Raw genomic sequence first — 20794 nt, forward strand, 5'->3', positions numbered from 1 at the left:
CTGATCCTCCTGCAAATCTGGATGTGGCACTTGGGGGAGGTGGCTTAGAGGGGGCTTGGGAATGTTGTTGGGAACAACTGGACCCCCACGACCTTCGGAGCCTTTTCCAGCCTTTAATGATTCTGGGATTCTAGGAAATCTTTTCCTGGGGCAGCAGCAACTCCCAGTGCTGCTCCTGCCAGATCCCTTTGGGTTTTCCAACGTTTCAGATATCCAGGGAACACCAGCAAAAGGTCAGGGATGGGATGGAGGAGCCTCCAAGCTTCCCACTGAGGACCTGAGCCAGCTAAAACTGGGGGAATTCCGAGGGATCTGGTTCCATGCTCTCCCTCTGGGTGCCAGGTTCTGCTGTGTTTGGTGGAATCCAGGCTGGATTGTCCCCCTCTGATCCTGGAAAAGGCTTCCTTGGATCTTTGGGGCCTTTGCTGCCAACAGGTCAGGCTCTAAACGGAAGGAAATCAGGAATGGGAGGCAACCAGATGGAAAGATTTACCTGTGGCTGCAAAAACTTGTGCTGAGGGAGAGCCCTGGAGCCCAAATCCCATCCCTGTGGCTGTGCCAGGTTTTCCAGCCAATTTACCACTGTTTTTCCCCTCTGCCTTTTTTTTTTTTTTTTTTTTTTTTTTTTTCTGGTGCCAGCTCAAAGCTTCTCTCCCTGTCTTTCGCTGATCAAGTCGAAAACAATCACAAATAATCTGAAAAATTGTGTCTGTCTTGCTGGGAATTAAACACTGAGGCTCCCAGGCAAACTTTCCCGGGGAGGGTTCGTGCTCTCAAATGTCACAGGAAGTTAAATGTGCCCTGGAAATAATCTCATTTCTGCCCACTTTGCTTTTCATCCCGTTTTACCTCCACATCAATTATTCTCCTCAGGAATTGAATCAGGGGGTTGGACAGGGTGAGTCCCCCCGGGGGACAGGTTGGGAAAACAATCTGTCACCTCTGATGGGGAAAGACACTGCAGGATGTTCTCTTCTGGATCTTTCCAGAGGATATTATTTCCACCTTGAAAATGATTTTTTTTTTTTATTTTTTTTAAGTAGGGGTGTCAGAAAGGGTCAGGATTGGTCAAAATTGGGATTGTTCAGCCTGGAATAAAGAAGGTTTTGGAGTGATCCAATTGTGGCCTTCCTGAAGGACCTGAAGGAGCTGACAGGAAAGGTGGAGAGAGACTGTTTGGAGGGACAGGACAAGGGGGAATGGCTTCCCACCCAAAAAGAGTTGGATTATTGGATATTGGGAAGGAATTCTTGGCTTTGAGGGTGAGGAGGCCCTGGCACAGGTTGGGCAGAGAAGCTGTGGCTGCCCCTGGATCCCTGGAAGTGTCCAAGGCCAGGTTGGAGCACCCTGGGCTGGTGGGAGGTGTCCCTGCCCACGGCAGGGGGTGGCACTGGATGGGCTTTAATGTCCTTTCCAACCCAAACCATTTGGATTCAGTGATTCTGTGGAAAACCTGAACCATCTCCCTGGAATTTAAAACCATCCCTTCTTCCCCCTCAACTCTCATTTCCCAAAGGCAAACGGGCCGTGAAGAAAAAAAAAAACCTCTTATCAGCAGAGGGTGACAAATGTGTTTGGTTGTTGGTTTTCTTTTCTTTCCCAGTCCATTTTTTCACTTTCCTTTACTTATTATTAATTAAAGGCAGAGGTTTCCCACGCTGTGGCCCCTCCTCTCACCTGCTGCTGTTTGGTGTGGGAGCAACACTTTGCTGATTGGAACCAGGGGTGAGATGGGGCAAAGTCTCAGGCAATGTCCTACCCATGAAAGTTTGGAAAATCCTTCTTGATAAAAGGAATATAAAGTGTCCTGGAGTATTTTTTTCTTTTCTTTTCTTTTCTTTTCTTTTCTTTTCTTTTCTTTTCTTTTCTTTTCTTTTCTTTTCTTTTCTTTTCTTTTCTTTTCTTTTCTTTTCTTTTCTTTTCTTCTCTTTTCTTCTCTTTTCTTCTCTTTTCTTCTCTTTTCTTTTTTCTTTTCTTTTCTTTTCTTTTTTTTTCTTTTTTTTTCTTTTTTTTCTTTTCTTTCTTTCTTTTTTTTTGGGTGAATTTGCATCTGTAATTAAGAAGAAAAAGTGTGAAGGAGGAAAAAGCACAGCTGGGCTTGAAAATTTGTAGTTATTGGGTTTGTTTGGTTTTTCTTGAATTTAATTCCTCTCCATCCAGCAGGGTGGGATGGGATGGGATGGGATGGGATGGGATGGAATGGATGGAGCAGGACAGCAGTGGTTTCATTTCTCTGAGTGCTCCTGAGCACTCGGTTCATGATGAGCTGCCAGGGAGAAAAATGTAAACGCTTGTTCAGCACCATAATCAGGCAAAGGATTTGTAAAAAATAATCTCTGTGACAGATCATGTTCCTTCTTCTGCAGGAAAACAGCTTTTCTTCGCCCTCCATCAATTGTGGTGGTGCTTTTTCACAATTTCTCTTCGCTGGAGACGGACCAAGAGCATTTTCAAGTGTGATTAAAGGATGAAAGGACCTGCCTGGAGCTGTTTGGACAGGACACAGCGACAGGGATGGTTTCTCTGGTCCCAGCACGTGAGTGCCTGGTCACAGATGAGACCTGAGCTCCAACATTCCCTTTCCCAAATCCATCCAGGGCTGGCCCAGCCCTGCACCTTTGCTTTGGGGAGCTTTGGGAAGGCAAAGGGACAGGGGTGGGTGCCTTGGGGGATTTGCTGCTCTCCCTGATTTAGGAAAGCTTTAATTTGAGGGAAAAGTGGAGCTGGGCATTTACCAGCACGGAAAATAATAATTGAATTTGATCCTTTGAGTCAACCCAGTGATCCAGGGTCAACTCTCCCTTAGAGATTTCTGCTTAATCTTCCCAGAGCCACAGGAATGATTTGGTTCCAACCCCAGCTCCACCTTTCTGTGCTTCCCTTGCCACCATTTGCCAGAGGAAAACCACTGTTTATCTAAACCCCCCTTTCACCTGCAAGACGATTTTTTAGCTTTTTGCAGTTACCAGGTGGGACCATGTGAAGAACATTCCAAGGGATTTGGATTGAAACACGTATTTATTTTTTTCCTGCCAAATGGAAGCTGGAAGAAAACCAGGCTGTGAGAGCACTTGGAGATCTCCTCTCCCTCGGGCAAAAACCTGACTGGCAGCACGGGGAGGTGGAGGCAGAGCTGGGACATCACAGGGAAGTAATGAGGGTTTGAAGACAGTCCCTACAAAACTCCTATTCTGGGCAACCCCCAAACTGACATTTATTTACAGCAAACATGTAATTGAAATGTCAGAGGAGAACAATTAAAAGCATCCAGCGACGTGGATGTCAATGGGAGCAGCGCTGGGATTTTGCTTTCAGTGCAAAGATGGATTGGGGCTGGTTTTTCCCTTTTCAGTCATTCCCTAATCTCTTTTCAATGTCATGATCTATTAAATACAATGTGGAGCAGAAGGAGATGGTTTTAACCTCCAGCACCTCAATAGATTTTGCTCCAGCAGTAGCTGAGGGCTTAGATTTTAGTCATGTTTGTAGATACTCATACAACATATAATATTTATATACACACATTATGTATATATCGTGTAGGTGACTTATTATATATTTTCTATGATATATTAATGGTTTAAAACTAAAATGGAAGAGCAGCTCCAGCTCCACCTGGGGCTGCACACCCAGAGGAAGCCCAGGAGGTGCAAAAAGCCAAGCAGGAAGGAACTCCAAGCAGGAGGATCCACGTTCCCTGCAGGATTTTAACCTGCCAGAAGCACTATCAGGTTTCTCCTTGAGTTTTGAGGTTTACCCTCAGGTTATTCTCTTTTTCCAGCTGCTCAGACAAGGTCATGGAAAATCAGTGCAGCCCTGGACAGTTCCTGTGCTGCAGAACATCCTTTTGTTGCAGCTGACCTTCAGGACACGGTTGCAATTCCACAGCAACAATAACAACATTCAAGGGATGGCCCCTTTGGGCATTTCTGGTTGATATTCCACATGTTTCAGAATTAAAAAAAAAAAAAAAAAGGGGGGGGGGAAGACATTCTTGCCCCCAGCATCCCATTTTTCCAAGGGGACACTGAGTGAGAGCATCAGCACGAGGGGTCTGTGGGTTTGTTCCATCACCTCCCATCGTTTTCCTGGTTCCCCTTGTTGTCCTGAGGGGATTTGCACCGGGTTGGTCAGCAGAGAAATTGGGCTGGAAGTGTGGAATTTTTCCCCACAAAACTCCTGGTTCCTCACAGCGAGGACACGTCAGGAATCAGAGCTGGCACGAGGAGCAGAAACTGCTGTTTGCGAAGAGCTTTGATTAAAGTGTCAGCTGGAATTTGGAGCTGGTTGGGGGTGGGAGGCTGAATCCTTTTAATTGAAATGTTGGTTTGGGGGAAAAACCAGGGGATGTGTTTTCCCACAAACAGAATCAGGAGGGTGTGTCATCCCCAAGGCTGGAGGCTCCTGTCTCTGCAGGATGTTCTCCTGCAGAGTTTCCCTTCCCTCAGCTCCAAAAGTTCAGCCCTGGAAGCGTCAGGAGGTGACATTTGTGACAACCCTGGGTGTCCAGGGCTGTGAGCAGCCAGGGGGTGGAACGAGATGATCCTTCCAACCCAATCCTTTTGGATTTGTCTCTAACAAGGATCCAACGCTGGGCCTAAAAAGACCAAAATCACGAAGAGGAAATTTATTATTAAAAAAAAAAAAAAAAAGAGAAAAATCCAGAATTTTAGAGCCCAAAGGCTGTGAAAGAGAGGTTTGGGCGGGAAGCCCTGAATGCCACAGCCTGTTTTCAAAGGAATGGGAGCAGCTTTCAGCAGCAGAGGAGTGAACAGAACACAAATAGCTGGGTGGGGGGAAAAACAACTCAGCTTAATAGGCCCTGCTCAGCCTCCCAGAGCTGGGAGCACAAAAGTTCCTGGCCTGGGGTTTTTGTGTGTGTGGGTTTGGCCTTTGAGGGTTTTTTTTTCCTCCCTCTCTTTAACCAGCTGCTTTTTAACAGTTAAAAAAAAAACAAACCTGTAATACAGGAAACCATAATGGAAATTCCTTTCTGTGTCATCTCTGCCCCGTTTTTGGCTTGGCACACAATTAACCAAGTGCCCTACTAATGGCTGAGTGACATTTGCTGCAGTGCTGATGTGCTCTCCATTAGGGGTAATAATCCCATTCCCTGCTTCCAGGGAATAGCTGGAACACCTCAGGAGCTCAGTTCCACGTGCAAGTACAAAAGTCAGGGTTGAATTCACAAAGCTGCTTCGTTGGTTTCTTCCTGAAAAAGCTTCAATTTGTTGATTTGGTTCAAAATCCTTGGCCTCATTTCAGCAGGTGCAAAGGGCTTGGAGTGGATTTGTCAATGGATCTACTGTCACCTGGGCAAATTTTGGGGGGTTTTATTAAGGATGTTTGAGCAGCTTGAAGTCTGTCCCCTGTTTCTTTGCTGCTGGTGAGATACTCAGTTTTGTTGCTCTCATTTCGAGCTAGAAATGTTCTGTCTGTATATTGTTATTATTCACAAGAAATATTCACTTGACATTATTTCGTTATTAGAGTGAAACCCCCGAGTGTAAATTACTATACACATATGACAGAGGTATATTGCAGATGTCATGAATTACCTTCAAGCTGTTTTAAAGTCACTGTAAATAGGTTTTACAGAAGTTTTAAAGGGAAGACTCAAAGCCCACAAGCCGAAACTACAGTGAATGCAGCAATTCCGTGAGCAATAATACCCATTTATTTTATATGAAAGATCCTAGACTTTTTCTCTCCACACTTGCCAAGGGCTTAACAGAAAAGAAGGAGCTCTATTTTTTTTCCCCCCAGATTTGCAGAGTTAGTACAGAAATCACTGTTTGTAACTGGCCACTTCCAGATCCACTGGGTAGCGGATTCGGAAGGTCATGCACTTCTCCCTGTCAATGAAAATACTGTTGGCCTTCACAGCTATTTCCTTCTCCAGCTTCATCCTGGTCTCCTCCAGGTTCTTCAGGCACTGCTCAGATTCCATCAGCTTTCTCTTCAGGGCTTCAAGGAACACTGTGAGTTCTTCCACCTCACTCACCAACCTGCAGGGGATTACAGGAGGGAATGAGGGAGAGCTCAGAGAGACGGGAATTGCAGTGGGGATAAAGATCAGCAGCTCTGGAATCCTGAGATTCCTCTGGGGAGTACCAAGAACTGCTTTGGGGAGTACCAAGAATTCATTCAGGCAGCACCAAGAATGTTTTTGGCTGCTGAGCACAGTGGAATTGTCCATCCTCTAGGATTGTACTTTGAATTATCCATCCTCTAGGATCGTACTCGGAACTAGAGGGCAACTCTTGGTAAATAAATCACCCAGTCTGAGTGAATCAGAGGTTTGTTTGGAGCTCTGCTCTCCGGTAGAAAACTCAAGAGAGAGAAAAGTCTTTTATTCCACAAGTGCATCAGGTTTTCTGGAAGCAAAGCTCCTGATGGGATCAAAATGGGACCTTTCATCGGAAAGGATTTGTTGCCCTCCAGTTTTTAGTCCTGAAAAATCAATCACCACCAGCCCTTCCCTTTGTAACCCTGAGACTTGTCCCAGAATGTTCACATTCCCAGCTCTTGGAGCACAATTCCCTCACACAGAGTCCCCCTCGCGGTGGGTTTTTGTTTGCAAGTGATCCACGTGCTGCCAGATAATCTTTGGATTGTCTAAATCCAAGAGAAACCACCCAGTTCAGAGAATGAAGCTGTTTGGTGACATTAAATAACATTAATAACATTAAAAATAAAATATTGGAAATAAAATGTTTAAAATCATAACGTTTAAATAATATAATATAATACGATGCAACATATTTAATTTACATAACAAAATATAATAATATTTACAATAACATATTTTAAAATCTTTAATTTCAATGATACAATATAACGCAAATATTGTAATTTCTATAATATTTTAAATAAATATTTAAATAATATATTTTAAATAATGTCAAAATACTATATATAATATAATATAAAATAATATAATTTATATAATAAAATAAAATATAATAAAAATGTTTACAATAACATATTTAAAATACATATAAAATATTTCTGTATATATTTTGATATATATAAAATATACAATAAAATACTCCTTACACTGATCTGTTGAATTATTTGTGACCCAAACTGAGTAATAAAAGCTAAAGGCTGTGTGTTACCAATAAAAAGTGGGAAAACTGGCACTTTGGGATAGAAAAGGCACTTGGAGAAGTTGTTTCCTTACCTGAACTGTGGCTCATCCTTGCAGAGCTCAATGTTGGGCCTGAAGGACCTGTCATAGAGCCTGGTCTGAGCCACTTTCAGGTGGGTTTCCTTGTCCCTGATGGCTTTTTTGAGAGCAACGATGTTGGCTTCCTCCTCTCCAATGTCCTTGAGGATCTGAGGACACCCAAAGAACTGGTTAAAAAAATGATATTTTCCCTGTGCATGGATAAACATCTGCTCATGGAGCACACTGTAGTTCTGACCTCATACTTGATCAGAATTTAGAAGAAATTAAAGTACAAAAGTGGTTTGGACCTCTTTGTTTTTACTTTTACACTGAGAGTCACATCCTGGCTCTGAGAAGCAGCAGGAAATATTCTGCAGCCTGCTCAAACCCTCTTCCATTCCTGCCATGGGATAACAACCCATCCCACCTCCAGGAAGTGCTTTTATTGTCCATCTTAATTTGATTATTTAAATTGTAAATTTGAGCCAAAAAAAAAAAAAAACAACAGCAATTTTGAATGAGATTGAGAATGCTTGACACCCGACTGGGACTACGACGTTTTATAAGACAAATCTACTGCGTTGACCTTCTCAGGAGAACTCACCTTTTCCAGGTGCTGAACTCACCTTTTCCAGGTGCTGAACTCACCTTTTCCAGGTGCTGCTCCAGCCTGAGCTTGGCATCGTCCAGCTCCCTGCAGTGGTTGTCGAAGGCCTCGTTGACGGTCGCCCGCTGCATCCGCAGGTCCTCGGACACGTCGTGGATGATGTTGTTGATGAGGGAGCGCAGCTGGACAGAGGCCAGCTTTTCCTGCTCTGCGCTGTAAATGTTGTCATGGCTGAACTGGGCCCAGGTCTTCGGTGTGGAGGCGCTGGAAGGAGAGAAAAATGGGATAAAATGGGAATGTTGCCCTCGAGGAGATGACCTGAAGCTGTGCCATCAACCTCTGAGCTGCTGCTTGCAGGGTAGACTTGCCATGAAGGAAGAAGACTAATCCTTTAACAAATAATTAGAAAAAGGCTCCAGGGAGACCTGAGAGCTCCTTCCAGTGCCTAAAGGGGCTCCAAGAGAGCTGGAGAGAGACTTGGGACAAAGGATGGAGGGACAGGACACAGGGAATGGCTTTGAAGAGACAGAGGGGAAATTTAGGTGGGATATTGGGAAGGAATTGTTCCCTGTGAGGGTGGGCAGGCCCTGGCACAGGTTGCCCAGAGAAGCTGTGGCTGCCCCATCCCTGGAAGTGTCCAAGGCCAGGTTGGAGCAACCTGTGCTAGTGGAAGTGTCCCTGCTCGTGGCAGGGGGTGGCACTGGATGATTTTTAAGCTCCTTTCCAACCCAAACCATTCCATGATTTCTGGTTATACTTGGCCACGTGGAGCAGCAGAAGGAACCACAGCCCTTGGGACAGGACATCCCTGAGAGGGGAGGGGAAAGCCCCCAGGCTGATGTTCCACCACTCCTATCTGTGTGCAGGAAGCAGCACCAGCCTTTCCCAAATGAATGTCTTGCCTTCCAATGTCCAACAGCAAGTCCCAACAGGTTTTAGATCAGCCCTCAGCAGCACAAAGCCAATTATTGCCAAGAAAAACCCCTCCAAGCTCAGCCTGCCTGTGGATGGCCAGCTTTGCCACCGGGGCTGGTGGCATGAACTCTATTTTTTGTGTCCAAGGAAGCAGAATCCCCCCTTTAATTCCCACCAGTGTCAGCTTGCACTGCCTCCAGGGGTGTTGTGTTTTCCCAGGGTTATTCCAGGAGGAGCCTGACAGGAATCACTCACTTCTCCTCAAACTTGACAGAGCTGGGGTGGGACTGGATGTCGGTGCTGTCGTTGCTGTAGTTGACACATTTGTCATCAATGTGATAGGTTTCCACCTTGTCTGACCAGTCCAGCTCACAGAACTCCTTCTGGATCCGGTTGGAGCTGCAAAGTTTAAACCACACGTTGTTAGTGGGGAACATCCCAACCCCCAGACCCACCACAGGCACTTCGAAGCTCAGCTTTGGGGCTTTTGTGCCACCACAAACCTTCCCTTTTGTCTCTGAAATCCTACCGATCCCTCTCTCTCACAGCCACCTCCTGGAAGGACACTGAGCCTGGTTCAGGTGGGATATTGGGAAGGAATCCTTCCCTGAGAGGGTGGGCAGGCCCTGGCACAGGTTGCCCAGAGAAGCTGTGGCTGCCCCTGGATCCCTGGAAGTGTCCCAGGCCAGGTTGGAGCAACCTGCTACTCTGCTGCCAGTTAGTCACACATAACCAGTTAATTAACGTTAATTACAAAAGCCTGCGGGTCGTTGCCAGCTGGGGACAGCAGGTGTCACTCTCACCCAAGGAATTAATACCCTCCTGGAAAACCCGACTAGAATGGGACTAAAATGATCTTTAAAAAATGACAAAAAGCCAAATAGGCTCCCCTCATACTCTAATTAATGTAACAGAGCTAGTTTACATTATTTTGCGTTTATAGCCATTCTTTTTAAAAATAGTATTTTATTTCAAATGGTGGAATAGGAGCAGATTTAAAAAAAAAATAAAAATTAAAATTAAAATATCAAGGTTTCCAGCAGTCAGGTCCGTTCTATTGATGCATTTTAGGGGTCAGGTAACATCTTTCCAAAGGGTTTGTTGGAAATTCCAAGCACATAATCCTTTGGAAAGGCAGTGAACACCCACGCTGGCACAGAAGGTACAGATTTAAAGTTCACACTGACATCTGGTGGCAAAAAAACCCCCTCACTTTGAAAAGGTGACATTCCTTTAAACCAGCCAATAACACAAATATATCACAAGGTGCAAGAATCATCCAGGTAATACTTTCAGAACACTTGAGTTCAGTGTTGGGAAGAATCAGCCACAATTAGAAACCAGGACTGGAAATCTAAATCTATTTTTTAAATGGAATTCCCACAGCCCAGGAGCACTGGTGAGGTTTTTATCCACTATTCCCACGTCCCAGGAATTATCTGGCTCCATGAATCAGCTGCTAAAGTTGCGGGGAGAACGTCCTACCGGATCTGGTTGGTGGCTTGGATGATGGTTCTTTTCAAAAGATCCCGGATATTCCTGATTAGATCAGCTTCCTAAAGAAAAACAGGGACATTTCTGTGACATCCACAGCAGGACTTGCCCTCCTGCCAAGCAAGGTGAGTTCAGTGGTGGTGGAGAAATAAATAAAGAGTTTAATTAAAATAAAACCACAGCTGAAGGGGGAGAACACTTCCTGCAATGGGTGAGCTGGTAAATTAAAAATTCAAAAGGGGTTTAAAGGGTTACATTTATAATAATTGAAATTATTTTGAGGTGGGGAGTCAGGCTCCATGTAAATAAAAAGATATCCAGCCCCCTGGGAGCTTTTAAATGGAAAAGCCTCCCTTTAGCAATGGAAGTCTCTCACTTGGAAAGAGTGAAACAACGCAAAAAGAACGAATTCCCTCGTGGAATGACCCAAAATATAATCGAAAAGTGGATTCCCTGTTGAGGAGATATTCAAATCTGACCTTTAGAACTGAACTCCTCCTAATTAATGGCAGCCCAGGGCTGCCAGGGGGGAACAAGCAGGAGGAAATGAGGAGGAATTTTCCTAATAAATGATTTTTCTTAACTTTGAGAAGAGTTAAAAAGTCAGGTTGTTTGGCTGGAGGAGCTGTGGCCGTTGGATGGAGATGAAATCCTTTGATCCAGGTCCCTCAGTGCTGTTGAACACCGTGGGACAACCTGGGGGCTGGTTCCTGGGAGAAGGTCCACATTCCACGAAGAGGAGCATTCAGAGGGACCTGCTCTGATCTAGCACCACTCATGTGATTTTAAACACTTTTTAAATAGAGGAAGGACTTTAAACAATCCTTCTTAACACTTGTTGTGACATGGAACCGCCCAGGAGGATCGCTGGGCCTTGGCATTGCAGAAGAACCTTCCCCTGCTGCCCGGGCTGCTCCTCATCTCAGAGGGGGCTGCCACCAACTTCAAGGTCCTCCTCACCTTCAGCAGCTGCCTCTCCACCTCATCAATGACCAGGTCCGGGGGCTGCCTCCTCTCCCGGCACTGCAGGTTATCGGTCACCACCCCGTAGGGCACCTCGGTGGCATCGAGGGTCCGCTGCAGCCGCAGCTTCTGCGCCGCCAGCAGGTTGGTCTCGGCGTCCAGCTCCATCACCTCCTTCTGCAGCTCCACCCGCCAGAAGTGGATGTCCTGCAGGCGCTGCGCCAGGGTGGTTTTGGAGTGCTCCTGAGCCCTCTGCGCGCAGGCGGCCGCATGTTTGGTGAGGTGCTTGGACTCGGCCCGGTCGCGCTCCGACTCCTCGCCCACGGTGTACGCCTGGTTGTAGACGCGGGCGTTCCTGCGGTGCCACTCGGGCAGCTGGTACTTGGAGGTGCGGAAGCCGGCCATGGCCATGCCGCAGCACGAGCCGGGCCTCTCGTCGCGGGCGACATGGCAGATCTTGCCGGGCAGGGGGCAGGAGGGCACGCCCGGAGGCACCGGCTCGTCGGGGAGAGCCATGGCGGAGCCTCCGCGGCCGCTCCCGCCTCCCGCTCGGCGTCCGCCCGTCACCGCGGCAACCGCCCCACCAATCAGGAGCGGGCGCCGCGTTTAACGGACACCTCCGCCAACCAATCGCAGCGAGGATGCGCCCCGAGGGCGCCTCTGATTGGGGGGTGCTCCGCCTGCGCCCGCCCCCCCGCGCGGCTTGTTGCCATGGCGACGGGGACACCACGGTGGGGGTGTCATGGCGGCGGGTGGGTCCCGTGGAGTCGTGGGTTCCGCGTGGAATCACGGCATCCTGGAATCAGAATAGTCAAGGCGGGAAGAGACCTCTAGGAACAACAAATCCAACCGTCAACGCACCAGCGTCGCTGTAACCCCTGAAACCCCAAACCACATCGCCCGGTGCCAGATCCAGACTCCTCTTAAGCACCTCCAGGGATGACAAAAATGTGTCCACCACCTCCCCGGGCGGCCCCTTCCAATTCCTGACCACCCAAACAGTGCAAAGAATTCTTCTAACATCTAGATCTTATCTGTCTGATCTGAAGGCCATCTCTCCTAGTCCTCCCTGGAGGCACAGCAGAAGACACTGGTTCCCTCCCCCTCACTGCAACCCCTGGGCCTGGGGCTCCACTTTTCTGACTGATGCACGCCCACAATGACACATTTTTTTGGACATCCAGGAGGATCCCAGCAGGATTTCAGCCCAGCAAGTGGTGGAAGCCAAGAGGAGGCTCTGTATTGCTCCCACCACGTTTGCCCTGGGACCCAGAGAATCCCTGGAGGGCCCTGGCCCTGCGGCATCCAAGGGGTTAAAATTACTCAATTTAATCCACTTTTGCGCTCAGATGTTCAGTTTTACGGCCACTCGTGTGACTTCGGTCTTGACACATCACAGGTGCTGATGAAATGCAGTTGCTGCTGCATCCACCTGTTTAATTGGCACCTGAGCAGATTCAGCTGCTCCTGGAATTAGGGTGAATTTTGGGGGTTGCCATCACTCTGTAACAAGGAGGGGGAAGAAAAAGGGAAAGGAAAAAGGGAAAGGGAAGAGAGCACACCTTGTGTTCGGAGCCCGCAGCACAAGGAAGGTGCTGGTGACAACAGAGGGCACTCTCACCCTTGCACAGATCTCCGTCTTCAATGTCATTTCGATTCAGAAAATAAAAAGGATGAAACCTCGTTGAGCCCCGGAGCCCCCTCCGTGTCCCCCGTGCCCGTGGGCTCCCTGGCTCGGGGGAGGGATCCCAGGGATCCCTCAGGCTCCAGGCAGTGTAAAGCTGTTCCCCCTTGTCCTGTTACTCCTGTCCAAAGTCTCTCAGCTTTCCTTTGTGTTACCCCAGCCCTACCTTTCCTTCTCCTCCCCCTGCTCGTGGCCTTCTCTGCAGGAGGATCTATGCAAATATTGCATTTTAAAGTACAATAAGTTTCCAGGAAAAGCCCTGCTGAGCTATTTGCAGTGAAAATCCTTGGTATGGAAAAGACTTTATTTTTAAATAAGGGCTCCAACAATTTGTTATTAAGTGGTTTGTTGTTCAGGTTTGTTTTTTTTTTTTTTTCTCTGAAGGTTTTAAAAGAGCTTTTATTAGTGACATCTGTCAAGTCTTCCTGATCCAGGGCAGGGATCACTCCAGGGAGCAGTTTTAGAGTTCTTCTCCCACCTGGTCAGTGTTTCCAAGGACCAAACAGATTTTGGGGAATATTTTCACCGAGTTATTTGGGGCTCTTTGAAGTGTTCGCAGATGCATCATGTCCTGACAGCCTGAACATCATTTCGTTGCAAGAAATAAAAGCAAAATCCATTGGCACCCTTGGCAGATTCTGGAATTCCCTTCCTTATCCAGGGCAGATCCAGACACCCCCTGTTTCAAAGCCATCCTGCCACTCATAACGTGCCAGCAGAACATATAAATTATTAACAGCTCTTCAAGCTCAGGGCACCAGCTGACAAAACACAGCAGAAAGAAAGACCAGAAATGTTTTCAGCTCCATCTTTTGGATGAGGAATTCTCTTGCCTACAATCCTTCTAACAGGAAACCTCACCCACCTGAGAGCAGCTCCTGATTCTCCACATCCACACTGACCAGCACAAGAAATCCTGGGCTCAAACTGCTTGGAACAGGGGGACAAATTCTCCTCCTGGTGCCCCACTTGATAGAACTCTTCTCATTTTTACTGTGAGAGGGACATAGTTTTTTAAAATTCGATTTTTATGTAATATTGTTTTATTAATTAAGCATCATTATCCATTTTATCTGCTGGCTGCACACCCCAGCAGCGAGCACCTTAGCAGGGTGATGGAGAAGAAAATGCAGCACATTCATCCACATGATAAATTGGGAGAAAATCTGGTGAATTAGTTCAGAGGAGAGAAAATACGGACAATTATTTTCCATAAGGCAGCGTCTGGTACTGACAAACTCTGCCTGAGAGCGACAGAGCACAGGAATAAAGAGATTAAAGAGTTGGGAAGGGAAATTTTTTGTTTTAATATCAACAGAGTGTTGCGTTTCATCTTAAAAAATAAACACACAATAAACATTTCAGCCTCAGGAGCTCTGATGGTTGGCAGAGGACTGAGACCAAAGGCTATCTAAGAATAATTGTCCTTCCATCATCTCATATCCCTAAGATTAGAAACCTCTCTGCTGACTGGAAACTAATCACCCCTCCCTAGAATTTGATAGATGCAGATAACATTAATTATTTGCAGCATTATTAGCATTTCTTTTAAAAAAAGAGGTTCTTTCCCAAGCAAAACAAAGCCTGAATTGAGTCATTCCAGCAGGGATGAAACCCCCAGTCACGGCTTCACCTCCCAGCCTGGTGTCTGGGAGCAGAGGGTGTTTGAGGAGACCCTTGCAGGAGGTGACAGCACTTGGAGTGGCAGCTGCCAGTGCTCTGTTTATTGGCAATTCCCACCAGCTCACGGAGTTGCTCCTTCCTGAAATCCATCCTGAAGGGGCAGCCTTGGAGAAATCCTTTTCCTGACAGTTCTGGTCCAACACTGCCCCTGAATGTCCTCATGGAGCAGCCTGGAAAGCTGCAGCTCCAAGATCCTGCAGCTCCCAGATCCAGCAGCTCCAAGATCCTGCAGCTCCAAGATCCAGCAGCTCCAAGATCCAGCAGCCCCAAGATCCAGCAGCTCCAAGATCCAGCAGCTCCAAGATCCAGCAGCTCCCAGATCCAGCAGCTCCAAGGGGGGTGGGATTGGAGTTGATTATTCCCAACCTCCAGCCACAGCTTCTCTGGGCAAAGTGAGGACCTTTCTGCCCCCACAGCAGGGATGTCCAGCTTTATTTCCTCAGGGACACTTGGAGGTTGGGAATAATCAGCTCCAATCCCTGTGCTCCCCTCTCCCACCTCCCTGGGAGCTGTGGCAGGGGGTGGTTGGGATGTGCTGCCTTCCAGACTCCAGGAGGGCTGGAAAGGGGAGCTGGGGAGTGTCTGGAGGGGAGTTCTGGCTTGGGGATGTGAGTTCTGAGCTGCTGAAACAAAACCAAGCCCCTCCCCAGCACTGCCAGGTCCCTTCCTGCTGCTGGCAGAGACGACTCTTATATCATTTTATTATTTAAAAAAGAGAAAATCTGGTTGTTCAGGCCTTCAGTGGAACCAACTGGTTCAGTTCCAGGAGGGAAATGAGATCACACCGATGTCTCCCAGCAGAAAAATCTGATCTTTTACTTACAAATGTAAAAGATCTCTTTTAAGATCCAAGGAAAATCTCAAGGTCTAAAAGTAAAAGATCTCTTTTTAAAAACTTGGCAGCTTTTAACTTTCGGATTCCGCCCCGCTCTTTCCTTTTCATGTACTTTTATCCATAATTTTATTAGATTCCCTTCTGCTCCTCCAAACATCAGCCTGAGTCACTTTTTGGAGAGTGCTTTCCTCCCAACCCGAACCTGGCACGTGAATGTGGGTCCCACACTGGTGGTTGGTGGGGTCAGCACTGAATCCTGATGAAATCCTGATGAAATCTTCGGAGTCTGCTGAGTCTCCTTCCCCAAATTTGCCTTAGGATGTGGTGCCCTGTGCCCCAGACCTGCTGGACTGATGAGTCACACACGTTTATTTTTGCTTTCCAACAATTGCTCCCTGTCAGGGAAGTGTGTCCTGTGATTCTTGCAGATTGAAATCCCCGTGGGGTGTGTGCTTGCACCGAGCCCTTCTGCAGAAAACGAGGCTTGGGCTGCCTTTTTGGTGGTTTTGGATTTTTTTTTTTTAACTCTTTTCTTAATTTATTCAGCCTCAAGCAGCCACGTGGTGCTAATCAGGCAGTTTGCTGCTGACCTGATGGAGTTCAGCAGCTTCTGTTTAAAACAGAGGGGGAAAGAATTTCCAGAGGAGCCTTTTATGATTCTTTTGCTTCAGCTGAATGCCAGGAGGAGCCCTCAGCATGGACAGTGGTTTTTCCAGCACTAACAAATTCCACAGTTCACAGGAAAACAATCCCTTCCTCCCCCACAGCCGCTGCTTTCTCGGTGTGGAGCCCTGAGTTTCACCCTGGTTTGAAACCAGAGCTGAGCTGAGCTTCATTTTCCCCAGTTTTTTTCCAATTTTCTCATTGAAAACAAAGTCTCCCCTTCAGCTTCCTCCTCTTTCTGCAGCCAAAACCTACATGTGCAGGCAAGAGGAGAAAGCAGGGGTTTTGTTTGAACAAGCCCAGGCCTGGGGAGGGTTTTGTCTGGTACAAACCAAGGTCTTGATCCTGCACTGAGATGTCCTGGGAAGATGATGTCCAGTGATGGTGTTGAGGTTGGAAAGGACCTTAAAACTCCTCCTTAAAGCCACGGGCAGGGACACCTTCCACTAGCCCAGGTTGCTCCAAGCCCTGTCCAACCTGGCCTTGGGCACTTCCAGGGATGTGGAGCCCCCAAATTCCTCTTCCAGGTCTTTTCCAACCGTATTGATCCCGTGGTTCCAAGCTGAATTTCATCCCCTGTTTTGCTGTCGATGGTTTCCATGGATTTGTGTCTTGAGCTGCTGCCAGAGCCTGGACATGTTTGCTGCTTCCCATCTCTCTAATCAAAGGCTGAGAATTTCACTTCATTTCCAAGGGAATTAGTCAGCAGGAGGGAGAGCTGATAATCTGCTCGCTGGAAATTCTCACCTCCTGCAGCACCTTGCTGTGAGTCACTTGGAAATGGCTTTGCCAAAATGTTCATTCCCAGCAGGAATATTCAGCTCTGAGCTCGGGGTCACACAAGAGCCTGACTCAGACTGTGGTGGCAACGACCCAGTGGGGACAATGGCACCCAATATTTGCACAAATAAATCTCAGTTTTGGCTTGTGGTCGGTGGTTTTGCCACATTTCAAGACTCAGGCTCTCTTACCAAAACAACAACTCCTGTAGGTCTTTATTTTTATTCTCTTTTTCTTATTAAAAAAAAAAATAGAAACTGCCTAAAACTTCCAAATATAGAGGATGAATCCTTCAAATATTCACTGGAAAACCAGAGCTGGGCAGAGAGATGAGTGGTGGGGAATTAGAAATGAAAAGCCTGAGTGTGAATATGAAGAGGGACCTGGAAGTCATTTTTTTAAAGACAAAGAAAAAGCCACAAACTACTTTTGGGCAGCTGAGAACGATGGGTCCATCAGTCCATCAGGCATTTCACTTGCTAGGAGCTATTTAGGAAAATTCACAGGGATTCATCAGGACTTGCAGAGTCACCAAGTGCAGGTGCTTGTAGAAAAATGACATTTATAGCTTTTATTTTGCCTGCCTTTGGTGGGTGGCTGATTGTATTTGGGTGGCCAGGCTCCACCTCTGGGAGGTGAAAAGGGATGGGCTTCAATCTGATGGGTATTTTGGGTCAAATGGCAACAACTTCAAATTTCTGGAGTGTGTTTCTTTTCTCAGTTTCTTTTCTGATCTCAGCCATTGAGTTGATCTTCATAAACTGCAAAGAAAAGGGAAAAATAATGTCCTTCTGCTGGGGAAAAAAAATATTCAAATTTCAAAGGCTGAATAATATTCATAACCCACATTATTCTTTATTACCATTAGAGAATCTGACATTAATGGACCTTGTGCAAAGCTGCTTGTCCTTGGTAAATATTTACTCAGCAGCATCAGGACATTTCAGCTTCTTTCTTTGCTCTTTAATTATTTGTTTATGGCATCTCTCTATTGTCGTTCTTGATGCCTGATCACTCCCCTGGATTGCCAACCCTGTGTCCTGGAAACACAAAATCAACACAGTTGATTTTCTAGCATGTTATTTTGGGTGATAAAACTTGGTTCTAGAAACCCTGAACACAGGAGAGGGTGGATATTTTTCCACAACTCCCGGATAATTATGACCAAACATCAGTAATCTGCTTTTCCCCCCTTGGGAAAGAGCAAACCAAAAGTGGTGTGTTCCCAGATCAGCTCAGTCCCTCAGATGCTCTAAAGCAGGGAGGAGTGAAGTTATTCAGTGAATTCCTGGACCAAACTCCCTGGAATTCTATGGAGAAAATCTCTAGGTCCCTTTTCCAACGCCAGGAGTGCCCCAGATTGGTGCTGTTTGTCCTCCACCAACCCCCAGCTCTGTCTGGAGTTGGCTCAGGGGATGGCAGAGTGGGATGTTCTGGGTGTGGGAAGTTCTGGATGTGGGAAGGTCTGGGTGTGGGACATTCTGGGTGTGGGATGGAGAAGCCTTTGATCCCTCAGGATTTACAGATCCCACATATCATGGGCTGTGTTCCCAGAGGGAATGGTGAGGCAAGACCCTGCTGCCCAGCCTGGCTCAGTGGCTCAGACCCTCCAGATCCCCCAGAATGTTTCATTTACCAGACCTGGCTCCTTTCCTAGCAATGAATCCAAACCTGCTCCTGATCCTTCTGCTGGAGGCTCAGTGTGAGCACAGCCTGCTGCCCACGCTCCAGGATCCATCCCAGCCGTCCCACTGTGCTCATCCCACCCAACAACCTGCTATGAGGATCCCCTCTTTGGAAATGGTTGGGAGCAACTCTTGACCCTGCAGAAAGTTGCTCAGAATGACTCGATAAATGGAAATGAAAATTTAATGGAAATGAATCGAAACCAAACCGAACCCCAAGCTTAATATTTAAGAAAATGTCAAACATGATTCGGAAGTCTTTGCTTATTGAAATTGGTCACTAATTTTTTTTTTTTTTTTAGCTAAATATCTGTAAGATTAATTGAAGTTTCTTTTCCCTCTTTGTTCTTCTATAAAAATTACATTTGCTCAGCACTTCCCATGCAAATTTTTTTGCTTCCAAACTGTGCAAGAGCAGAGATTTATATGATAAAAGCAGTCAGGTGGGAAAGTGGAGCGACAGGACAGGGAGAAAACGCCTTTAAAATGAAAGCCACTTCTGGCTGTGGGGAGGTGAAGGTGGCAGTGGCCTCCACCCCAAAGGGCTGAATTCCCAAGTTCTTTTTCACCCCAGACAGGAATTTAAAGATATCCATGCACCCTCCTGTACATGACAGCTGGAAAGAGGAGCAGTTCAACCAGCTGGGCTCGTTTCCTTTCCCCCCTCCACCAGAAACTACTCCAAGGACCAACCACACAACCCTAAAATCATATTTACTGAGCTTGCCCTCCCACAGGGGATGGGGACTGGGCTCTGGTTGCTGCTTATCCTTCCTGATCCCATGCAAAGGGAAGTATAATCCCTGGGGACGCCAGGCCAGGGTGTGTGAGGAACCAAAATCCTCTTCCTCCAAACTGGTTTTGATCTTTCTGAGGGCTGGAAATGAGGAGCAGTAATTAAAGCTTAACTGGAAGAGATCAGAAAGCTTTTAATATGAATAAAACTTGTCCCAGGCCTCATGGATAATGGTATTTAAAGACTGTGTCAGTCAGCACTCCGAGAGCACGTGCTGGCTCTGTCCAGGTGTGGGATGCACTGGGAGCACTGGGATGCACATGGGAGCATCACCTCACCTCTTTCTGGGACTTTCCTGCTGGAATTCCTTGGATTGTTCCAGCTTTCCTCTGATTTGTCAGGTTTTACCTACAGGGATCATATTTTCACACTCCCTCACCTGGACTTTGCATTTTATTTCTCGCCGCTTGGTCGGTTCTTAACAACAAGAATTCACAACGCTGAAAACAAGAAACACTTTTCAGTCTCTCCTGATCCTTTAAAGGCAAAGAGCAGCAGCTCAGAGAGGGGACAGAGACCTTCACAGAGGGTCCCCTGAAGGAAGGACATCCCTGAACTTACCCAGGATGAAACATCTCCCCGCAGAGTGATGTTTGGGGCACTGCCTTGTGTGGAGCAAAGCTGGGGCTTGGCATTTACTGCCAATTTAAGGCAGTCCTGGACAGAATTCCCACCCTTTTCTCAGCTCTGGAGCTGCCCTTTGGGAGAGGAAAAGAGAGGGGGACGTTTCACCTCTTGCCTTTCACCCCCTGGGTGCCAAAAGCAGTGGAAATTCCTGGATGGAAGGGCTGAGCAAGGCAAGGACAGAGAGCAGCCCCCACCTCTGGCTCTGCTCCATGGAGAGAGCAGGATGTGAAAGGAGAGGATGTTTCAGCTCTGTCATTTATTCCAGCACTAAAAGGAAATGAAGTTTTAAATCCTAATGTTGAAACTCCTATTAAAAAAGAGAACTAAACCACAGCACACAAGAGTGTCTGGCAGGTAGAGCTTTTTTGGATTAACCCAGCTGCTTTTTTTTTTTTTTATTATTATTATTTATTTTATACTGCAGATGAACTCTCCCTGCCTTGCTTTAAAGGTCACCTTTTTTTTTTTATTTATTTTTTTTTATTTTATTTTCAACTCCTGTGCTGGGAAAATGCTTTTAAGTTTCATCTGCTTTGTGTGTGTGCATTTTATAAGCCCTGGGTTTATTTCTTATTGGAAAATGGTCCTGGATCATCTCTGAGCTGGAATTGTATTTCTCAGGTGTGTGTGTGGGAAGGAGGGTTTTTAACTCTTCAGGCTCTTTTTTTATGGGATGTTCAGCACTGTGTCTTTGGATTTTAAGCTACCAACCAAATCCTACTTGGGGCATCTTTTCTTCCCCCTCCACCCACCCTCTGCTGGAATCTCATCCCAAACTTCCCTGCCATGATATATGCGATGGGTTAATTTAAAAAAAAAATTAAAAATCCAAAAGAAAATCAATTAAAAATCAATTCTGAGCTGCTTTTCCCTCCTCCTGGCACTGTC

At 46.6% G+C, this 20794-nt stretch overlaps 1 protein-coding gene across 1 annotated transcript; it reads right to left on the minus strand.

Annotated features, from left to right (window-relative positions):
- Positions 1-5658: 5658 nt before the first annotated feature.
- On the minus strand, positions 5659-11727 carry TEKT4 (tektin 4). The gene is made up of 6 exons (XM_027902555.1): positions 11151-11727; positions 10182-10252; positions 8952-9095; positions 7823-8045; positions 7187-7341; positions 5659-6008 (listed from the first exon to the last, which is right to left on the minus strand). Exons 1-6 carry the CDS (start codon positions 11667-11669, stop codon positions 5789-5791), a joined length of 1332 nt encoding a protein of 443 aa, XP_027758356.1. The 5' UTR covers positions 11670-11727; the 3' UTR covers positions 5659-5788.
- Positions 11728-20794: the final 9067 nt, after the last annotated feature.

The sequence above is a fragment of the Empidonax traillii genome, unplaced genomic scaffold, assembly GCF_003031625.1.
Source record: "Empidonax traillii isolate 1590-97213 ecotype Southwest subspecies unplaced genomic scaffold, ASM303162v1 scaffold888:size428694, whole genome shotgun sequence".
Classification (NCBI taxonomy): domain Eukaryota; kingdom Metazoa; phylum Chordata; class Aves; order Passeriformes; family Tyrannidae; genus Empidonax; species Empidonax traillii.

Bases quoted from the DNA above. Each gene is read 5' to 3' on its own strand.
- TEKT4 (XM_027902555.1), bottom strand. From the start codon at position 11,669: ATGGCTCTCCCCGACGAGCCGGTGCCTCCGGGCGTGCCCTCCTGCCCC. The intron at 10,253-11,150 runs GTGAGGAGGACC...GTTTTTCTTTAG, and splicing joins TGGAGAGGCAGCTGCTGAAG to GAAGCTGATCTAATCAGGAA. The intron at 9,096-10,181 runs GTAGGACGTTCT...TAAACTTTGCAG, and splicing joins CAAGCCACCAACCAGATCCG to CTCCAACCGGATCCAGAAGG.